The 19,886-nt window shown below is 44.9% G+C and overlaps 1 protein-coding gene across 4 annotated transcripts in view; it reads left to right on the forward strand.

Moving 5' to 3' along the window:
* The window catches only part of MED27 (mediator complex subunit 27), a 64,965-nt gene extending 56,369 nt beyond the window's left edge, over positions 1-8,596 (forward strand). The window contains exons 7-9 of one of the 4 annotated variants that reach the window (XR_015745425.1): positions 4,929-5,009; positions 8,094-8,452; positions 8,485-8,596. Coding sequence is in view for 3 of the 4 variants with exons in the window: in XM_087944132.1 (XP_087800258.1) it covers positions 4,929-5,009; positions 8,094-8,228 (216 nt within the window). In the remaining variant the exon portion in view is untranslated. Of the gene's footprint in view, positions 1-4,928; positions 5,010-8,093 lie in introns of all 4 variants that reach the window. The other 3 variants (XM_026687295.2, XM_087944132.1, XM_087944133.1) reach the window with 3 other exon arrangements.
* Positions 8,597-19,886: the final 11,290 nt, after the last annotated feature.

Here is a 19,886-nt window from a genome sequence, read left to right on the forward strand (position 1 = left end):
AAGAGCTTCACCTCTAGGCCACAGTCCTGGTCCTATACAATTTGCCTTCAGTGGGACTATACATTGCAGTCAATAGTTTCCAGTGGTTTCCTTCAGCCCCCACATCATTGTGTCCTCATCACACCCACTTCTTTGTTTAGTGAGTCCTACTTCCGGTCTCTGGCTCAAAGTCACCCTGCCAGCTTTTTGTACCCAAGGCAGGACTCGAACTCCCCGTCTCCTATGGATACTCCCCATCTCCCGGTGATTGGCGCAGAGTCACCCCGTCAGCTTTCATAAGGCAAGACTAGAACTCGCCGTCTCCCGGTGATTGGCGCAGAGTCACCCAGCTGGCTTTTGTCCCTAAGGTGGACTAGGACTCACCCTCGCCCAGTGTCTAGCCTGGTGCTTAGCTAGGGCCGAACTGGCTCTCTGAAATTGATAACAAAAGCCTGGAGGATACAGACACACACACTGTACCTTCTGCTGCTAAAGGTGCACAATTTTTGTCTAGAAAGAGATACGGAATGAAGTGACTATGCTTTAGTAGTCAAAGACATTTGTCATGGATAAATTGCATTTATTTTACCTCATTTCCCCAGGATCATCAGCCCCTTGTCTACTTGGGGTTTGTCGCAGACGTGTGCGCCGCATATGTAAGAAATATTGCCAAATGTTACCCCCTCTATGCCTTGATTATAAGAGATCGATGCCTACCTTGGCAGACAACGTTATTAAGTTTTTATAACTGGTTTATTTGGTTTGGATTGTGTTTTTTTTCTGGGTATCCATGTAGCTGCTTGCATTGGAAGGTGGGTGTTTTGAACTTGGAGAGAAATAACGTAAAATAAAATAAAAGCTACAGTAAGCTAACTTCCCCTCCTGCTGCAAAGTGAACTCAGCAACAAATAAATCAGGAGGATGTGTGAACGTTCTGCAGAATCCTGTCACTCCAGGCATGATTAATGATGTCGTTTTAATACTTTTTTTAGGTATATATATTAATAATTTTGAGTGGTCCCTTAAAACTTCACTTGATTTAACATTAAAAAAAAAAAAAGATTTCGAAACAGGAGAAATAGGGACATTTGTCTCCCCTCTGGATGGGAAGAGAGTTAAAATGAACAGGCCATGACTGCAGATCCCAGATTCCCTTGTTCTTCACCCCGAAACCTTCCGATGGACTTTGGTATTGTGCGCCCCAGTTTTGGGGATGCTGTTGGGTGGGGACTAATTCATACCAAATTGCTTATCTGCATGATACGGGGTGTGTGTGTGTGTGGAGGGGTGGGTGTTCAAGCCCCCCACCCCAAAAGACCCATTATAGCTAAAAGGTTCAGGTTTTCGCCCCCAGAGGTTCTTCACCCCCCAGAGGTTTTTCCTGGGTGGGACACCGGGGGCTTTGGTGCGTCTTGCCGAGCCAGCAGGGAGAATCGGAAAGAATAGATCGGCGCCACACCAGCTGGACGTGCTGTAAAGGCTGCCATCACAAAAGGGCCGGGAGAAGCCGCGGGTCTCTTGGCCGCTCTTTGACATTTTCAACCTGGCGGGGAGGAAGAAGAAGCAGCGGTGATCTCTCACCTTCGCCCGAGCCTTCCGACCGCTGAAATAAACCGGGAAAATAAAGATACCCTTCGAAAGAAAAGAAATGGAGCCTGCGGGTAGGCTGAGCCCTTCTCTCCCACCGCTCCGTTCCAAAAAAACTCCTCCTTTACAAAAGGAAGAGGAAACTATTGATCGGTTGTGGTATCCTCCTGTGGCCCGGGGAGGGGTGCCGTTGTTGTGGCTGCTATTGTTCTTCTTTGGTTTGGTGTCTTAAATAGCCCCGTGGCATTTCACAGCAAAGGGCAGGCTAGCCCAGGAAGAAGACAGGAGAAAAACAGAATATGCGGGGAGTCCTCGAATCGCAACCGTTTCGTTTAGGGGCCGTTTGAAGTTGCGGTGGCACTGAGGAAAAGGAGGACTTGGGGCTTCGTCTTTCACACTTACAACCATGGCAACATTCCCCCACGGTCACGTGATCCAAATTGGGATGCGCGGGAAGCGGCTCCTGTTTATGACGGTTGCAGAGTTCCCGGGCTCCCGTCCCATTTTGCGACCTCCTGACAAGGAAGAGTCAAGGGAGAAGACCCAGTTTGCTTAACGACCGGGCTCCTAATTTAGGAACTGCAGGGACTCGCTTGATAACGGTGGCAAGAAAGGTTTCAAGGTGGGGCAAAATAGATGGATGGATGGATGGATGAGGAATGGATGGATGGAAGAGTGGATGGAGAGATGGAGGGATGAGTAGATGGGTGGGTGAGTGGATGGGCGGTTAAGTAAACGGATGGATGGGTGGGGGATAGGTGGGTCAGGGTTAGGCGAGCTGCACGACATTCCCCAAACTGCCCTTTTCTTCTGCCTGTCCTAACCAAAAGCCCTATCAATAGTGGAGCCGACCGGCGACGGAGCCACAGAAAGAGGGATGGAAAGAGCCACATGCGGCTCCAGAGCTGCAGGTTGCCGATCCCTGTTCTAGAGTCTCCATAAGCATTTTTTTTTTTTACACCGCAGCCCCCCAAACTGGATGCAGTATTCCCAGGGTGGTCTTACCAAGGCATTATTAAAGCAGCGTTATCGCTTCACACGATTTAAGTTGGGTGCAAAAAGAAAAAAAATTCTTCCCCTCCCAAGCCCTCCCCTCTCCTTTTCACCCTTCCCCGGTGTCACAAGGGCACCCCCGGCCGTTGCAAGGTATGGAGATGCATTTCTGTCATTAATCTCCCGAGGAAAAACGTGGAACGGAGGCCTGCATAATCATCTATTGAATTTTGACCATCGCTCCACCACCCCACCCCAGCCTGAAGGACGAGCGATTATGCGTTCCCAAGGACGAGCTTGCGCCAGTTGCACAACCCTTGGCATAGAAGGAGGCAGTTTTAGCCTTCTTTTCCTGGTGGTTTTTTCTTTTCTTTTTTTAATCATAAACTTTTAATTAGGTTTCCCAGTCAAAGGAATCCACAGAAAAGACAAAATGTTCAAAGATGGAGAATGGGTTGTTGTTTTTTCCAGAGTCATCCTGTGCTCTGCCTTGGCTCCTGGCTTTTCTGTTTTCAATTTGCAACTGGCCCCAAACAGCAGCGGCGTTAAAAAAAAAAAAAAAAGCAATTAAAAGGGTGCCGCAGTTGGGAAGGGATATTACAGGGGGAGATCTCTCCTCCCCCCACCCGAGGTCAAAACGGCCTCCAAATTCAGATGGACAAATTATCTCGAGTCGCCTTTCCTGTTGCGATCCGGCACACAAATGATATAGATACAGATCATCAGAGTTGGAAGGGACCTTGTAGGTCATCTAGTCCAACCCCCCGCCCAAGTGGGAGACCCTACACCGTTTCTGACCGATGGCAGTCCAGTCTCTTCTTGAAAGCCTCCAGCGTTGAAGCTCCCACAACTTCTGGGGGCAACTTCTGTTCCATGGGTTGATGGTTCTCACTGTCAGAAAGTTTCTCCTTATTTCCAGGTTGAATCTCTCTCCTTGGTCAGTTTCCACCCATAATGATCTTGTAAATAACTCGACTGAGGATTTTTTTCCCCCTCTCCCTAAACTGCATCTCTCCCCTTTGTCAAAGCTTCTTGAAAGAAATCGTCATTCTGGGGAGGGAGAACCACGAAGCTGGACTATCTTTGGGGTGGAATATCTTTGTTAAATCAATGGGGCGATTTTTCTCTCCTTCCTTTTCATCTTCTCCCGCATCTTATTTGATGGCGTTCAGAACTGCTGTTCTTTTCTCTGCTCCTCTGAACGGCTGCCGGCCGCCCCTTGTTCTGTTTGGAAAATATGATTATAAGGTTTTGGATTGTTTCTTTTTTTTTTCTTTTACCTTTCAGCAAAATCTCATTAGCCGGCTATTAAACTAGCTCAGCGGGCTGCGTGCCCCAGTTCAGCTTGTTAATAGCAGTGCCGCTTTCTCTCCCAAGCAAATTAGTGGTAGCAGTGTAAGTACTACTACTACTACTACTACTACTACTACTGTAGCAGCAGTGGCAGCAGTAGTAGTGCCCTTCTTGGTGATGGGTACAGAATAGCAGTTGGGAGTCTTCTAGTCCAATCCGTTGATGAAGCAGGAAACTCCGTACCATTCTGGACCCGTGATGGTCCGTTCTCTTCTCCCTTCCTCCCTTCCATCCATCCTGATCTCTCTTTTCTTCCTTCCTCCCTCACTCCCTTTTTAAAATTATCTATTTACTTATGTGTTAAATTTATTTGCCACCCATCTCACTGCGGGGGCTGCTCTGGATGGCTTACACAACAATAAAATGGGGGGGGGGGTTGTGATTTAAAAAACACTTCCAAAAAAGGTGTTTTAAGCATTTTTCTCTTCTGTCTATTAGATTCCTACCTGCCTGTCTATCCATCCGTCTAATTGTTGTATCGCATTTTTATTCTGTTGGGTTTTATTGAATGGTATGCAGAGTCAATTCAAAGTCAAGCAATGTACAAGTGGAATACAGTAAATCCATCCCTTCACCACTCCCCTCTTCTGCCTCTCTGTCCATCTGTCCCTCCCTCCCTTCTTTCCTTCCTTCTCATTCCCATCTCCTCTTTCCCTCCCTCCCTCCCTTCCTTCCTTCCTTCTTCCTTCCTTCCTTCTTTCCTTCTCATTCTCATCTCTTTTCCTCCCTTCCTTCTTTCCTTCCTTCCTTCTCATTCCCATTTCCTCCCTCCTTTCCTTTCCTTCCTTCTTCCTTCCTTCTTTCTTTCCTTCTCATTCTCATCTCTTTTCCTTCCTTCCTTCTTTCCTTCCTCCCTCCCTCCCTCAATTTAACAACCGCCTGGCTTAGCAACGGAAACTCTGCTCCCCGTTGTAGCTGCAAGTCAAGGGCGTCCTGCATTAGATCTTGTCATCTAGCAGTTGCTAGAATGATTTGGGTTGGGGTTTCATAGCTCCTCTTCTTGGTCTCCTCTGCAGGTGACGGATCACGCAACCACAGCCCTCTTGCATTACCAGCTCCCTCAGATGCCTGACGTGGTTGTCCGGTCCTTTATGGTAGGTTTTATTTCTTTATGACTTTGATACACTGCCCGTCTCACCAATAAAACGACTCTGATGATGTTACCTAGTTGGGTCATCAGATGTCTGCAAGAAAACCACCAAGCTTAGGGACATCAAGGAGCCCACAGTCCTTTTCCTCCTCCTCCTCTTCCTCCCATACCCCATTCCCCCTAGTAACATTGATAATGTGATCTAGCTGGGTCATGAAACGTCTGCAAGGAAACCACCAAGCTCAGAAAGCACCAACAGCCCCACAGTTCTAGTCCTCCTCCAAGCAGTGGGTTGGCGTTCTTCTACTCCAACCGCCTGCTTGAGCGGGAGATGCCAGAATACGGAATGACAGAGTTGGGAGGGACCTTGAAGGTCTTCTAGTCCAACCCCCCCACCCTCCTCGAGCTGAAGATTCTACACCATTCCCGCCAAGTGGCTGCAAGATCCCCATGTCAGGGTGTTCGATGAATGCGAGGCCAGTCGGAGGAAGCTCGAGCAAACTGCTGCTGGCCAGGTCCTGTTTTGAGCGCCAATCTGCTTGCTTTCTCTACTCCAAGAATACTCCGAGGAGCAGAGAGGAAGTTATTGACTGCCTGAGACGGAGAAGCCGCTCCAATCAAGGCGAAGAGAATTCATTTTCATAAAGGCAGCCTGCCTTCAGAGAGCAATTTTCTCTTGATCGATATAATCCAGCCAGACCTCTGCTGACAAGATTCATGACTGCTGTGGCTAGTTCGAATCTGATTGGGGCATGAACGTGTTTTATTTGTATTTATTATTTTCACTCCATTTCTCCCCCGGCCCGCAAGTCAGTCTGGCTAAGAAAAAAATCCCTTTTGAAACCGTAACCTTAGATAACCGTAGAAAACCATCCCTTCGCACTCTTCTCTTTCTTAGTCCACAGGGAGTCCTTGACTTACAGTGGTTCATTTAGCGGCCGTTGGAAATTACAACAGCACTGTGTGGGGGGGAGCGACCTTACGACCCATTTTTCACACCCTCACAAACATCCCCCACGGCCACGGGCTCAAAATCCAGGCACTAATTGGCTCGTATTTATGACGGGGAGTCTCCGTTTGTGACCTCGGGACGGGCAAAGCCGACGGGAAGCGGGAAATTCATCGAACAACCGCGTTACTAACCGAACACAACTGCAGCGATTCGCTTAACAGGCACAGCGCGAGAAAAGTCCTAGAACGGGACACAATGCCGAGCAGCGGTTTCCCTCAGCGATGGGAATTTGGGGGCTCTGTTGCGGTCCTTAGGCGAGAATCCCCCGGTTAGCGCTTGATACGTTTCAATGCTCCTCGTTCCTAAGGGCGAGATTTGACTTGAGAGCAAAGGATGGAAATGCGGAAACCACAACGGTTTTACCAACCCTTTGGCTTGGAGGAACACAACCTGGAGAGGTTGGCGAAGACAGCGGAAGGAGTGTGGAGGTGGCAAAAGTGAATCCCTTTAATTAGGGGGTGGAAAGATCAGCGACCAGAGATGACACCCCATGGTTATATATATATATATAAAATATATATATGGATATATATATATATATATATATATATATATATATTTATATAAAAGAAGGTGGGTGGGGGGAAATATGGAGGTCTGATTTATGAGTTTGAAGATTAGAAAGGCTTATGGCGGGCAGGAAATTGGAGAGAGAGGGGGGCACCGTTAAAATATTTCATTGACTGCTGTCAAGAAGATTGGAAATATAACCTTTCCCCCCTCCCCCTCCTTCTCACTATTAACTGCAGGGAGTCCTCAGCTTACGGCCACAGTAGAGCCCAAAACTAAGTGAAATGTTTTGTCAGGGTTTCCAAGTAACATACCCACAGGGCAGGGTTTGTGACGTGAATTTTGTCCCCTTTTATTTATGGGTGGCCTTTGCCACTGTTGCTTAAGTGAATTGTTGTAGTGGTTAACGTCAGGAACATGGTCATTAAGTAAATCTGGCTTCCCCATTGCTTTTGCCGGCTGGAAGGTCACTGCAACCGTCGTAAATATGAGTCAGTTGCTGAGGGTCTGAATTCCCCCCCCCCCAGTACATTTTTTATTTTTGGTTTCTTTAATTTTCATCTTTGGGTGAACAGTTGTGGTTCCAGGTCTTTTCACGTTTTAAAACAAATGGCCATAATTGCATATTCCAACTATTAATTTTCTTATCTGGTTTAATAACTATTACATATTACCAATTTTATCATTCAGTATTCTCATCTGTTACTTTATATCAATCTCTATATTCTCAATATCATTTTTAATACATATTCTCGTAGTAGTCATATTTGCAAAAGAAATCCAATTGTATCATTCAAATAATCATTCATAAATTCATCTTAGTTTATATTATCCAGTGTTTATCCCCTTTTTAATCATTCATAAATTCATCTTAGTTTATATTATCCAGTGTTTATCCCCTTTTTAATGTTAATTAATTGTGCCACTATTATATTTTTAAAGCAAAATCCCTCTCTAATCTCATTACATTACACAAATCATAATTTACATACATACATACATACATACATACATACATACATACATGGCATTTGTTTTCCTATACTGTCATTGGTTTCCATGTATATTCCATAAACAATTATAAATCTTAAATAATAATCCTATAATATCTTATTTTCATATTTATTCCAATTAAGATATTAGCCCTTTTATTCTAATTGATATTTTATATTTCTTTAATAATTCCATGATAAAATACGAATTCCAGATTTATTAAAATTAATAATTATATATCTCAACTAATAAAACATCCATTCATGTGGAATCCTTAAATTTTGATCATGGGACCCCAAAGGTCGTATGTGTAAAAAACGGTCCCTTTCCCCCCCAGTGCCTTTGTAACTTTGAACGAAAGTTAACTTGAGTCGAACCTCTGTAAGTCAAAGGCTTACACAGGTTTTCTGTGATTTGTCTGTTGAGAAAGTTGGAAAAGAACGGGCGTCCCCGGAGAACAGAAGCTCAGGTTTTAAGTCTACATCTCAGCTTCCTAAAAGTCATGTTTTGCTTTCAACCGAAGCTTTGATGCCGAGTGGCCCACGCTAAATCTTCTTCCTTTTTTTGGTTTTTCAGACCTGGCTGAGAAGTTACATCAAGCTGTTCCAAGCTCCGTGCCAACGTTGTGGGAAATTCCTGCAGGACGGCCTCCCTCCCACCTGGCGGGATTTTCGGACCCTGGAAGCCTTCCACGACACGTGCAGGCAATAAGTCAACCTGGAAGTGGATCAGAACAGCTTATCTGGAAGTAGAAGGTGGATCTGAAGAAACCCAAAGCAGAAGCCAACCTCCCACGGAGCTCTCTGTAAGTGCGGATGGTCTCCTTGACCGAGATCAATGTCTTCATAAACCTTAGCAGGATTGAATGGATATTTTGGTGGACCGTCGTGACCTGTTCCATGATAATGACCTTGTTCAACCAAGAATGAGAAGAAGTTATGGCCTATGTCTCAAGAATGAGAAGAAGTTAGGGTCTTATCTCTCAAAGCTCAGCCTCCTGGCTTGATAAGAATTCCTTTGTGGCTTTCAAGATCTAAGCTGGCCGCCTCTGCTGACACAAATAAAAATGCATCCTTTCGGTTCTCTTTTTTTTAAAAACCTTTCTGTCTCTTTTCTACAATTAATTTTTTTATTATTATTTGAGATCTAAAATTGGGGTTTTCCAAGTTAGGATCGGAATTCTCTCCTTCGAAAGACGAAGAAGGGGAGCCCAACGGAATGATGTGATACTCGAACCCAGGGAATTGTGGTTTATTCCCTAAACTGTGACTCAGAGCAGTGTGATGTCACCCAAAACTTCATGATGCTCTGGGGGTAGAATAAACGACCGCAGCCTCTTTTCTTTTGACAAAAATGGATATCAAGTTTCTTTTTTTTCTCCCCCTTTGACTAAATCCAGAGTGGGTGATAGTGCAGCCTCCGATCTATTGTACGTATTAAGAAGCTGCAAGATTCATCGGGGAATTTGTGTTTGTTTGTTTTGCTGGGTAATTTTATTTCTGGGAATTCTGATACCCTTCACCTTCTCTGCAGTTCCCAGATTGATGTCCTATTTAGAATATAATTATCCTTTGCATCTCTCTCTCCCTCTCTCTCTCTCTCTCTCCGAATTTCACAATGCAGCCTCTCCCTAAAGCACCAACTTGGTTAAACGTGCAAGTTTTGCGATGAGAGGCCTGCTTTGAAGGCGTTGTGTAAAGGCCCTTCGTATTCCTAACCCGTTGTGCATTTAAAAACAAAACAAAGCCACTGAGTCATAAAGAAACAAGGGTAGCATGAGCAAACACCAATCCTTCCCCCGGATTTTCAAGTCATCCTTTCCTAATAAAAGAACAGGTCGTCCTTCACTTACAACCAGAATTAAGCCTGGGATTATGGTCATAATTCATGCCAATCATTAAAGCAGATTGCTACAAGACCACGCCTGATTTTGCTACGTTTTTGTTCTGTTCTGTCCTATTCCAATCCACTCCGATTCCAATTCTACCACTGGAGCTTTTAAGAAGAGTGTAGGCTCTCCTCCTTGAGTAGCAAGTTGGACTAGATGACCTCCGAGATCCCTTCCAACTCTGTTCATTCTGTTGTTCATTGAAGAGAGAAGCAACCTAGAACCAATTTCCTGATGGTGAGAACAATTAATCAGTGGAACGGTTTGCCTCCAAGAAGCTGTGAATGCTCCATCACTGGAGATTTTCAAGAAGACACCAGACAGCCATTTGGGTTTTCTGCTTGGGCCTGGACTGGAAGATAGAATAACAAGAATTGTTCTAACTCGGGAAAGTTCTAGGTTGGATTTTCACCATACCGCAGCATCATGCCAGCCTAAAAGTGCCATCCATCAAATTGAGAATCCCTTGTCTTAATCATCTTCTATCTTCTCCATTCCAACTCTTTAATTTTCTATCTAAATCTGTGATCAATGTAAAGCTAGGTAGGTCTTCCCGAGCACATTTTCCATTCAAGATCTTCTTGACCTTCAGGACAAAACCTCCAGGCGGCCTCAAAGACCCCCTAAAAGGATGCAAATGACCAGCTGTCTGCAAGGAGTATCAATCCTTCCATTTCCCCACCATCCTGTCAGAGCTGAAGAAGCGTCTCGGATGAGAATGGAAACGTCTTCCAAGAATTGGGGTCTTCTTGGTTGCCTTCAAAGCCAAGTTGTGGCCTCCAAGAAGCCTTCCAGACCAGAAAAAGTCCGCCCTTCTTCAAAACCAAACTTAAGACAAAACTGCCATGTAATTTCTTGGATCTTAGTTCTATTTTTCTTTTTGAATGCCTTGCCGTTGGATATTATCCAGTTCTCTGGTCCCAAAGACAATTTTGAAGATGAGATGCATATTTTCGACAGAAGCTCTGCCGTTTCCTGTTTGCTTCTTGAAGACTCCTTGGACAGTTGCCACCTGCCCCTTTGCGATCTGTTTGTTTTCAGCTTATCAAGGAGTTCTACAATGGTTTTTCTTCGGCTGCGTTCGCTTCCTCCCTGCATAAATTATTTCAGCAAAGGAGTTAGCCCTATACATCTCCTGCAGGGAAGCAGATGGAACATGTTTGTTTCGGTTTTCTTGGAATATTTGAAGCAAGGGCCACGAAAGAAGTAAATGGGGCTCTGGAGGCCCTCAACCTCCCTCCCCTGCTCAGTTCAGGAATTTAAATTCAGCGCCCCTGGGATCCCTGACTCTCGAACCCAGAACAAGAGATTTCAATTCCTGAAATTAGATGTGGGTCCTTGTTTTCTCGCAGATGTTTCATTATCTAACTAGGTAACGTCATCAGTGCTGGAAAGGATTGTGGTTTGTAGAGAGGAGGAGGAAGAGGATTTTGGGGTCCTTGAGGCCATCTCAGGCTAATGGTTTTTGTGAAGACATTTAACTACCCAACTAGATAACATCATCAGTGCTAGAAGGGAGAGGGGTTTATGGAGGGGAGGAGAACTGTGGGTTCCTTGGTGCTCTCTGAGCTAAGTGGTTTTCATGCAGACATTTCATTACCCAACTAGGTAACATCATCAGTGCTAGAAGGTTTGTGGAGGGAAGGAGAAGGGGGAAAGAGGAAGAGGAGGACTGTGGGTTCCTTGGTGCTCTTTGAGCGTGGTTATTTTTCTTGCAGACATTTCATTACCAAACTAGGTAACACCACAAATCCTATGGTAGAAGGGAGTGAGGTTTGCTCTCGGTTTATATACTAGTAGCTTGTCTTGGTCAGTGAAGTTGGCCTTTTAGTACTTTCAAAGGCTGAAGTTCAGAGGGCTAAATTCCTGTGATTCAGGTTAAACACAATTTCCTCTAGTTTAAATTCAGTTTAAATTCAGGTTGCTTCTGTACCGCAAAGCTTCTTGTCTGCCTCCTCAATATTCACTTAGCATCTTTTGGAGAAGATTATTCGAAAGGAAATTAAAACAGAAACAACAGTGTTTTGTTTTTTTAATTATTCATTTGCATTGTGAAAATGCTCGGTTAATTTCACGACACCCCCATACAAATACACGATACATTTATCTCAAAAGAACTAGATTCAGGTGCCATTCCTTGTCTCCCTTCTCCCATTGTGGCACATTAGACTATTCCGGGATATCGATTATTATTATTATTATTATTATTATTATTATTATTATTATTATTATTATTATTATTATCATCATTATCATTATCATTATCATCTGCAAAAACAGAAGAACTTTGGCTGCTAACGTTCTTCCCCTTTCCATCAAAGGGTATCGGGGTTGTGTTTTACCGCGAGTTTCAACAACACAGAAAGACACATTTTCAAAAAGCCGGGGATCAAAAGAGAACACAATGATCTTTATTTCTGTGTCGCTCTTTGGTGGAGCGAAAATGCTCGCCAGCCATGGCCTTTCTTCCCGTCGAGCCTTTGAAGCAAAAATAGAAGCCGCAACCACAAGCAAATTGACCCACAGCAGTCATGAAAGCTGGTGGGGATGTCAGAAATTTAAAGGAGACAGTCTGCAGTCTTAGATCAAGTTCCTTTGGGGAGAAGAGAGCCAGAGAGAGAAGATCTGAAAATCGGCCCCTGCCATTTTAGCAAGTCCTTTTTTTGATGGCCATTTGACTGGAGATCGAACGCAACTTTCTGGTGGGCTTCCATAACTCATCTCAAGAACATCCAGACAGAAGCCAACAAAGGAAAGAGAGAAAGAAAGTTGAAGGAAGGGAGGAAGAAAGAAAGAAAGGGGAGGAGGAAGGAAGGAAGAAAAGGGAGGGAGGAAGGAAGGAAGAAGGAAGGAAGGAAAGAAAGAAAAAAGATGAAGGAAGAAGGAAGAAAAAGGAAGAAGGGATGGAGAAGGAAGGAAAGAAAGAAAAAGATGGAGGGAGGAAAGGGAGGGAGGAAGAAAGAAAAGGAAAGGAAGGGAGGAAGGAGAAAAAGGGAGGGAGAAGGAAGGAAAGAAAAAGAAAGATGGAGGAAGGAAGGAAAGAAAGGGAGGAAGGAAGGAAAGAAGAAAGAAAAACAGAAAAGCATCAATCCTGGTGTCTTTGAACCGTCTTTACTTTACCATCTTCTCATTCTTCTCATTCTAGCAAATACCAGAATATATATTCCTGGCTGTTCTTCTCCAATCTTGGCCGCAGCTCTGAACCGGCGTGGTGTGAAGCCCCTTTTCTTTCTCTTGTTGTAAAAAGGGCGGGGGGGGGCCTCCTTTGATCGCCTAAAGATTTCCAATGGCCGAGGATTAACCACTCTTCCCCTTGAAGGCTGAAGCGGGGAGGGAATTGCCCGTTTGCCAGGAGATGAAAGGGGCTGCCGGGAGCCTCTTTTTCTCCACACTCCCCAAAGTCGGATCGATACCTTCCTTTCTTTCTTTTCTTTCTTTTCAGAGGCCAGAAAAATCCTCAACAAAATGTTGCAGCCCCGATGAAGGGGCTTTCAAACTTCTCCCAAGGAACTTGGCAAAGCTCCCGAGCAAAAGGCCTCATTTATCTTCCCATCGCTTCAAGGGTTTCGCATTTTGGGGGCAGGAAGATGTGAAATTTCAGGCTAGCCAAGAGGGAAAATTGGTACCTAATTTCTCTCGGGGGAAGCTGGAAGTGTTTTCTTGTCAACATCAAGGACAATTGGAGATAAACGAATGGTCAGTGTAGCTTCTAAGGCCTCCCGCTTCTTAAAGACAAAAATGTGGCTTTGTGGCTAGAGAGGATCTTTTCCAGAGATCTCAGGTAGAACAACTTCTTAGAATTAGAATTCTTTTATTGGCCAAGTGTGATTGGACACACAAGGAATTTATCTTGGTGCAAATGCTCTCCGTGTACAGAAAGGGAAAGAGACCTGAGTCAAGAATCATCAGGTACAACACTTCATGATAGTCACAACACGAGGTAGTGAGGGGAGGGGGGGAACTTGCCCCACACGCCTGGCCTGGCCACCGGGCTGCTTCTTTCTGCTTCTTTCTTCTTCTGCTTTTGACTGCACACAAGGAAAGCAGCAAAAGTCTTTCTTTCTCTCCCCTAAACTCCATCAGAACTGAGTCTTTGGGACCCTGCAAGGCCTCCTGCTCCAAGAGGCTGCGCTGGCCCAACAAGTCTCACAAAGACTCATTTCAGGCGGAGTTTGGGGGAGAGAAAGAAAGACTTCTGCTGCTTCTGCTGCTTTCCTTGCATGAAGCCAAAAGTCTCTCTCTCTCTCTCCCCTCTGAGAACGGAGCTGGAGACGGTATCCTGCGATCCCAAATAAAGAATGATTGATTGGTAGGAAAACAGTGGGGGATTTTCCTGCAGACTTTTTGGGGGATTTTCCCAGAGTCTCTGGTCCGCGGGATTTAAAATGATGAATTTGGTGGTCCCTGAGGTCCAAAAGGTTGGCGACCCCTGGACTAGAATACAACAAAGTCTACATTTTGGGTAGGGAAGACCCCTGGTTTGAAAGAGGGGTCAAAGAGGCCATCTACATTAAAATTTGAACAGCCCTCTCAACAGAAGAGAGAGATACCACACTACCCATCTCCTGTCCTTTCAGCAGTCTGAAGAAAGTTTGCATTATTCAGGTAAATAAATCTCCAACTGGCCTCAACAACTCTCAGAGGGAGCGCCAATGACCAGAGGACTACAAGGCGTATCAATCGTTTCCATTCTCTGCCATTCACTCAGAACTAAAGGAAGCTTCTTGCATGAGACGCGAAACATCTTCAAGGAAAGACGTTTGTCAGCTTTTGAAAACGCATCTTTGGGGCAACCGTGATGGAGAATCTCCATAGCTTTGGTTTTTAGTTGACCGTGACTCGGTTTCCCTAGTTGGATAATCTGATTTTTTTTCCCAGCATCGGAGCAGGATACCCAGACCTGTCCGGTGATGAGGTGGCCTTTTGGCAGCATAGAGTCATCCCTCTCAAACCCTCCTCGCCAAGGGGAAGCCAGCTCAGGAAGCTAATGATCAGCAGGATCAGCTAAAGATCCATCCATTTGGCTCGTCCCGAAGCAATCTTTTATCTTACTCCCCGCATGGCTGGACAGGGCAATCTTTTGTATGCTGATTCCTGGACAGGTCCTTGGCCTTCCAGCGCTTCCTTTGGAGCCAAAGTGGTTGGACATTCAGGCTGAAACACTCCAGAGATTCAAAGAGCTCATTTGTCTTGAGATGGCTGCCACATTTATAACCCTAATAGCTCGCAAGATTGTGGACCAGGAGGATAAAAAAAAAAAATGCGAATCTCTCAAGAGATAAAATGCTGAAATGGTGCATCCATCCATCCATCCACACCAACCCGAAGAGCCTCTTGCCTGGATCTAAACTCACAGGCCGCGGTATCCACGTGTGCAGCCCTGCCGACAACGCAGCCGTATAAATAGAGAAGCTGTATTTATAAATAGATCCTTGCAAAAGGATAAGTTTCCAAGCGACGTGGAGATTTAACTTTCCGACACGCACAGCTGCTCCGCCGAAGGAGGGCTGGGCGCGTAGGTGGGTGGGAAGGCTCATGCATTATGGATCTGAACTCGGATCAATCTTTCAGGAGACTGTCACCCCAAAACCAAAGCTTAAAACATGCTGGTGCTGTGCAATAAGAAGTCCTAACCCTGTGTTTGTGGGTCTTCTCTTTGTCTTTGTCTCTCTGTCTGTGTCTGTGTGTGTGTGTGTGTCAGCCTCGTCTCTCTCTGTGTCTCTTTCTTTCTCTGTCTGCCTCTGTCTGTCTGTCTGTCTGTCTGTCTGTCTCTCTCTCTCTCTCTCTCTCTCTCTCTGACTCTGTCTGTCTGTCTCTTTCTCTCTGTCACTCTCTCCCTCTCTCCCTCTCCCGAACCGGCTGTTGTCCTCCTTCGCTCTTAACATTTCTGTCTTTGCCAGAAGCAGACCTGGGTTGGGGAGGAAAAAGAAAAGAAGAGACAAAACAAAACAAAGTCACCTTGCAAAGGGAGTTTATAGAAATGGAGGAAGAGACCAAGCAGAGCCGGTCTTGGTTTCGTTAAAATGATGGGCTGTGCAGGGAGGGGGAGGGGTGCTTATATTCGGCCAATAGAGTGTTTTGCTTGTCTGTCCATGTTTATCTATTCATATATCTATCCACTCCTCTATCTATCTATCTATCTATCTATCCCAGCTATCCATTCCATCTATCTCATCTATCATCTACCCATCCCTCAGACTATTCTTTTTAACACCTGTTCAAAGTTCAAAGCCAGGAAGGGTCAAAAACATTTAATGCATCCTATTCAACTGGTCAACGGGACACTCCATTGTGTTTCTTTCTCTGCCTTCTTTTTCAAACACTCAAAATCCACCTGATGGATTTGCTGATGCCCAATAAGACGACTTCTTCTTCTTCTTCTTCTTCTTCTTCTTCTTCTTCTTCTTCCTCCTCCTCCTCCTCCTCCTCCTCCTCCTCCTCCTCCTTCTCTCTCTCTCTCTCTCACCGCCATTCCCATTTCTGCCCTGGGTTTTAATCAAGGGCGCCTCGCCTTCTCCAAGAATATCTGACTCCCTCTGGGTCTGTGCTGTGAGTGAAAAGCTCAGCAAAAAAAAAAAAAGTTACGGATCGATCTTTGCAGAAGATTAATCAATCTGTGGCTCTCTGGGGTGAGTGTGGACAGAGGGCAGGAGAAGCCTCACCTGACAGAAGACGGAATGAGAGGAAGATGAAGGGTCATTTGACTTCCTGGAAGACCTGAGGAGGAGGGGGGGATCTGTGCTGGTTACCGATCAATTTCCCAGAAGAAGTCAAAGCCCGGGTGATGGTTTGTTCCACCTTCAAGGATGGTCGTTCTGAAGTTCTCCAGATGAATAGAACGACAGAAATAAGAGAGAGTTGGAAGGGATCTTGGAGGTCTTCTAATTGTCTTTTTATTGGGGGCATCCTAATGGTCATCCTAACAACACTCATAACTCATTCTCATTTCCTGAAAGGAGAGACAAGGAATAAAAGACCCGACTACAAAATCAGAAATATCTACAGATAGAAGCGTCTGTCCAGAAGAACCATCGGGGGTAAAGAGGCACATTTCCAAAACGGGAAATGTTATGGGAAGTCGGTCGCAGAAGTCCCTTCTGCTGACATAAAATTATTCTGCAACAATGCTGGCCTTTCATTATTGAAGAGCAAGTTAGTGGACAGGGCAAAGGTGAAGCAGCTTCAGAAAGTTGCTCGCTCATCAGAAGCGAGCCAGGAAAGATGACTCAGCAAGCCTCGCGGCCATCTGCAGAGAGCGCCGTCCTCGGATGCTCGCCCAAACACCTGTCAGGATCAGTGCACAGAATAACAAGGTCGGAAGGGACCCTTGGAGGTCTTCTAGACTAAAGCGAGAAATCCTAGGGCTGTCCAGTCTCTTGTTGAAAACCTCCCATGTTGGAGCATGGGAGGCAACTTCGGTTCCACTGGTCGTTCCACAATCGTTCTGACAGGAAATTCCTCCTTCGTTCTAGGTTGCTTCTCTCTTGGATTAGTTTCCATCTGTTGCTTCTTGTCCTGCCTTTGGAGAAGAGGTTGACCTCCTCCTCTTCATAGCTGCTCCTTAAATATTGGAACATTGCTATCATGTCACACACACCCTCCAGTCCTTCTTTCCATTAAACGAGATACACCCAGTTCCTGCAACCGTTCTTCGTAGGTTCTATCCTCCAGTCCCCCTGATCATCTTGGTTGTTCTCTTCTGCATTGTTTCGGGAGCCTCAACATCTTTATATGTGTGTGTGTGTGAATCTCACGGCGACCAAAACTTAAAAATTGGAATATGAGCCCCCAAATGGATATTAAGACCCTGTGCTGAAAGAGACATTCCCAAAGTTGCTCAACCAATAGAAGAGCTGGAATAGTCCAACTGCCTCCTGCCAAGAAGGGGACTGCCGTTTCCAAAAACACGCCTGCAGAGTTGTATCTTCTCCTGCCCCGCTGACATTTCTCCTTTACGGTGGCATCTCTTCTGGAAATAGCAAATCGTGTCATGTGGCATATGCAAAGCGGATGCTGCAGATTTATCGTCTGCGGGTTTTTCCTTTCCCCCCCATCTCTTGGTTGCACTCAACTATCTTGATGGATGGATTTTTATTCTTTTTTAATTTACAAAATGTATGCGTGGCCCACTCCCCGAACAAAAGTGGGCAGCTTCCAAAACTACAATAAAAGGCATCATTGAGCCATAATTAAAAATGAGAAATATTGAACGTATTAAAGGCTAAGCCAATAGAGAACATGAATACATTAAAAGGCCAGAGCCAAGAAGCAAAATTTTCGCTTCCCCTAATTGCAGTGAGGATGCCTAAAGTCCACGATTCCCTAGAATAAGGCTGACCTGTTTTTGACAATGCAAAGTGTATGAGGTTGCTGATGCCCTTACAGACATTTCATGGCCCGACTAGGGAACATCATCAGTGTTAGAAGGGGTTTGGGGTTTGTGAAGTGGAGGAGAAGGAAATGAGGAGGAGGAGGAAGAGGATTGTAGGGTCCTTGGTGCTCTCTGAGCTTGGGTTATTTTTCCTTGCAGACCTTTCATTACCAAGTTAGTTTACATCATCAGTGATAGGAGGGAGTGGGGTTTGCTCTCAATTCCTATTCCAATGGCCCGCCCTGTCAGTGTTGATGGGGCATCTTGGCAAGCGCCCGTAATGCAGTCACAGGACCGTGGGGGGCCAGTGATGGCTGGAAGGACTTTGCAACTAGGTTATAAGTACTAAAGGACCAGTTGTAAGTCGAGAACGATCTGCAATGAGGATTAAAAGGGGAGGAAAAAGAAAAGAGAGAGAAATTCCTATTTTGGGACGCGGGCTGCTAAAACGGCTGATGTGCTAGACGATTGTCAAATGTGACGAGATAATTTTCCTTTTTAAAGTTTCCCTTTTTATTTACCGCTCTTTTATTGGCATGAAAGATGGGGTAATGATGATAAATAAATCAATGCAATCTGTTTAGGTGGCTCTCCGCACATCAGACGAGGAAGTATTTACACCCTTTTTTAAAAAATAAATAAATCACGGAGTAAATGCTGAACATATTTGGGGGTTCACGTTCTCAAACTCGCTTCTGAAGGGGACCAAATTACCTAGTTATTATCTTTGGGGTTGGGGGATCTTGAGAACAATTTCAAAAGCAAAGTCTCCTTGATTAATCCTGCATTTGTTCATGGATTCCTGCACTGTTTGCTCGCTCTCCATTAATATGCAAATTGCTTTGCTGTGTTGTCTGCCTCGGTTGTTGGGTGTTCAGAAAGATTTTGTGCTGAGAAAGGTTGTTTTTGTTTTGCTTTGTTCATTTGTTTGAGTTTTTGAGAGAGAGAAAGAGAGACTCTTGCCCAAGAAACTATTCAAATGCAAGAGTCAAAAAAAAAGAAAAAAGAGGGGGGAGTTAAAAACTACACACAGGTGATCCAAATTCCGACGTTTGGCAATCAACTCGTATTTATGACAGTTGCAAAAGAGGTCGTGGGATCCCCTTTTGCAACCTTCTGGCAAACAAAGTCAAGAAGGAAGCGATGATTTACTTAGCAACGGTGGCAAGAAAAGTCATAAAACAGGGACAAACTCACCTAACAAACGTTTCGCTTAGCAACATGAATTTTGGAGCTCTCTTCTGGCCGTAGGTCAAGGACTTACCTGTATCTGAGCTCTTCCAGATGTAATGGGAGGAGGTCACCCGCTTTCAGGTTTTTAGCGAAATCTGAATTAGCCATTCAGGGTCAACCGAGAGAGAAAGAGAGAGAGAGGGCATTGCTGATCCCTGTCAATTGTGATGGATTGACAGATGTGTATTCCCCCCCCCACACACAAAAAAAACATTGAAGAGAACGCCAAAGCGAGTTTAACATCATCTAAGTTTGGGTTCTGGCTTTGGACCGACGCCTGGCGTCGCAGTCTCGCAAGCTCTGCCAAGGAACAGATGAAAATTCCAATATGGAGTGAATGATTTACTGTGCTAAAATAGAAAACATCAGCTTTCAGAAGATGGGGAAGAGAAAGGCAGGCTGCATCTTTTTGGGGGGCGGGGGGGTTGGGGGGGTGTCACCAACCTGCGACGGATTAATCAGAGAAGGTGAGGACCCACCAAGGGCAAAGGAACAAGATCCGTTTTTGCAATTTTGTCCAAGAAAACATGCTTAACAAACGCATCCAAGTGGAATTGGAATGGAATAAGAATAGGATAGGATAGGATAGGATAGGATAGGATAGGATAGGATAGAATAGAATAGAATAGAATAGAATAGAATAGAATAGAATAGAATAGAATAGAATAGAATAGAATAGAATAGAATATGGAATGGAATGGAATGGGATAGGATAGGATAGGATAGGATAGGATAAGGATAGAATACAACGATTCAGATACAAACCTGAGTGCAATATTTTTGCCTGATTTTGACAATAAAATGGAAGGTGGATGCAAATTGGAGGTGGGAATTGCGTTGGCCTGGAATTTAATTGCACAATTGATTCTTTGTTCAG

Source organism: Notechis scutatus, chromosome 15 (assembly GCF_049901735.1).
Source record: "Notechis scutatus isolate UNSWTSFEM ecotype Mainland chromosome 15, rNotScu1.2, whole genome shotgun sequence".
NCBI classification, from domain to species: Eukaryota; Metazoa; Chordata; class Lepidosauria; order Squamata; family Elapidae; genus Notechis; species Notechis scutatus.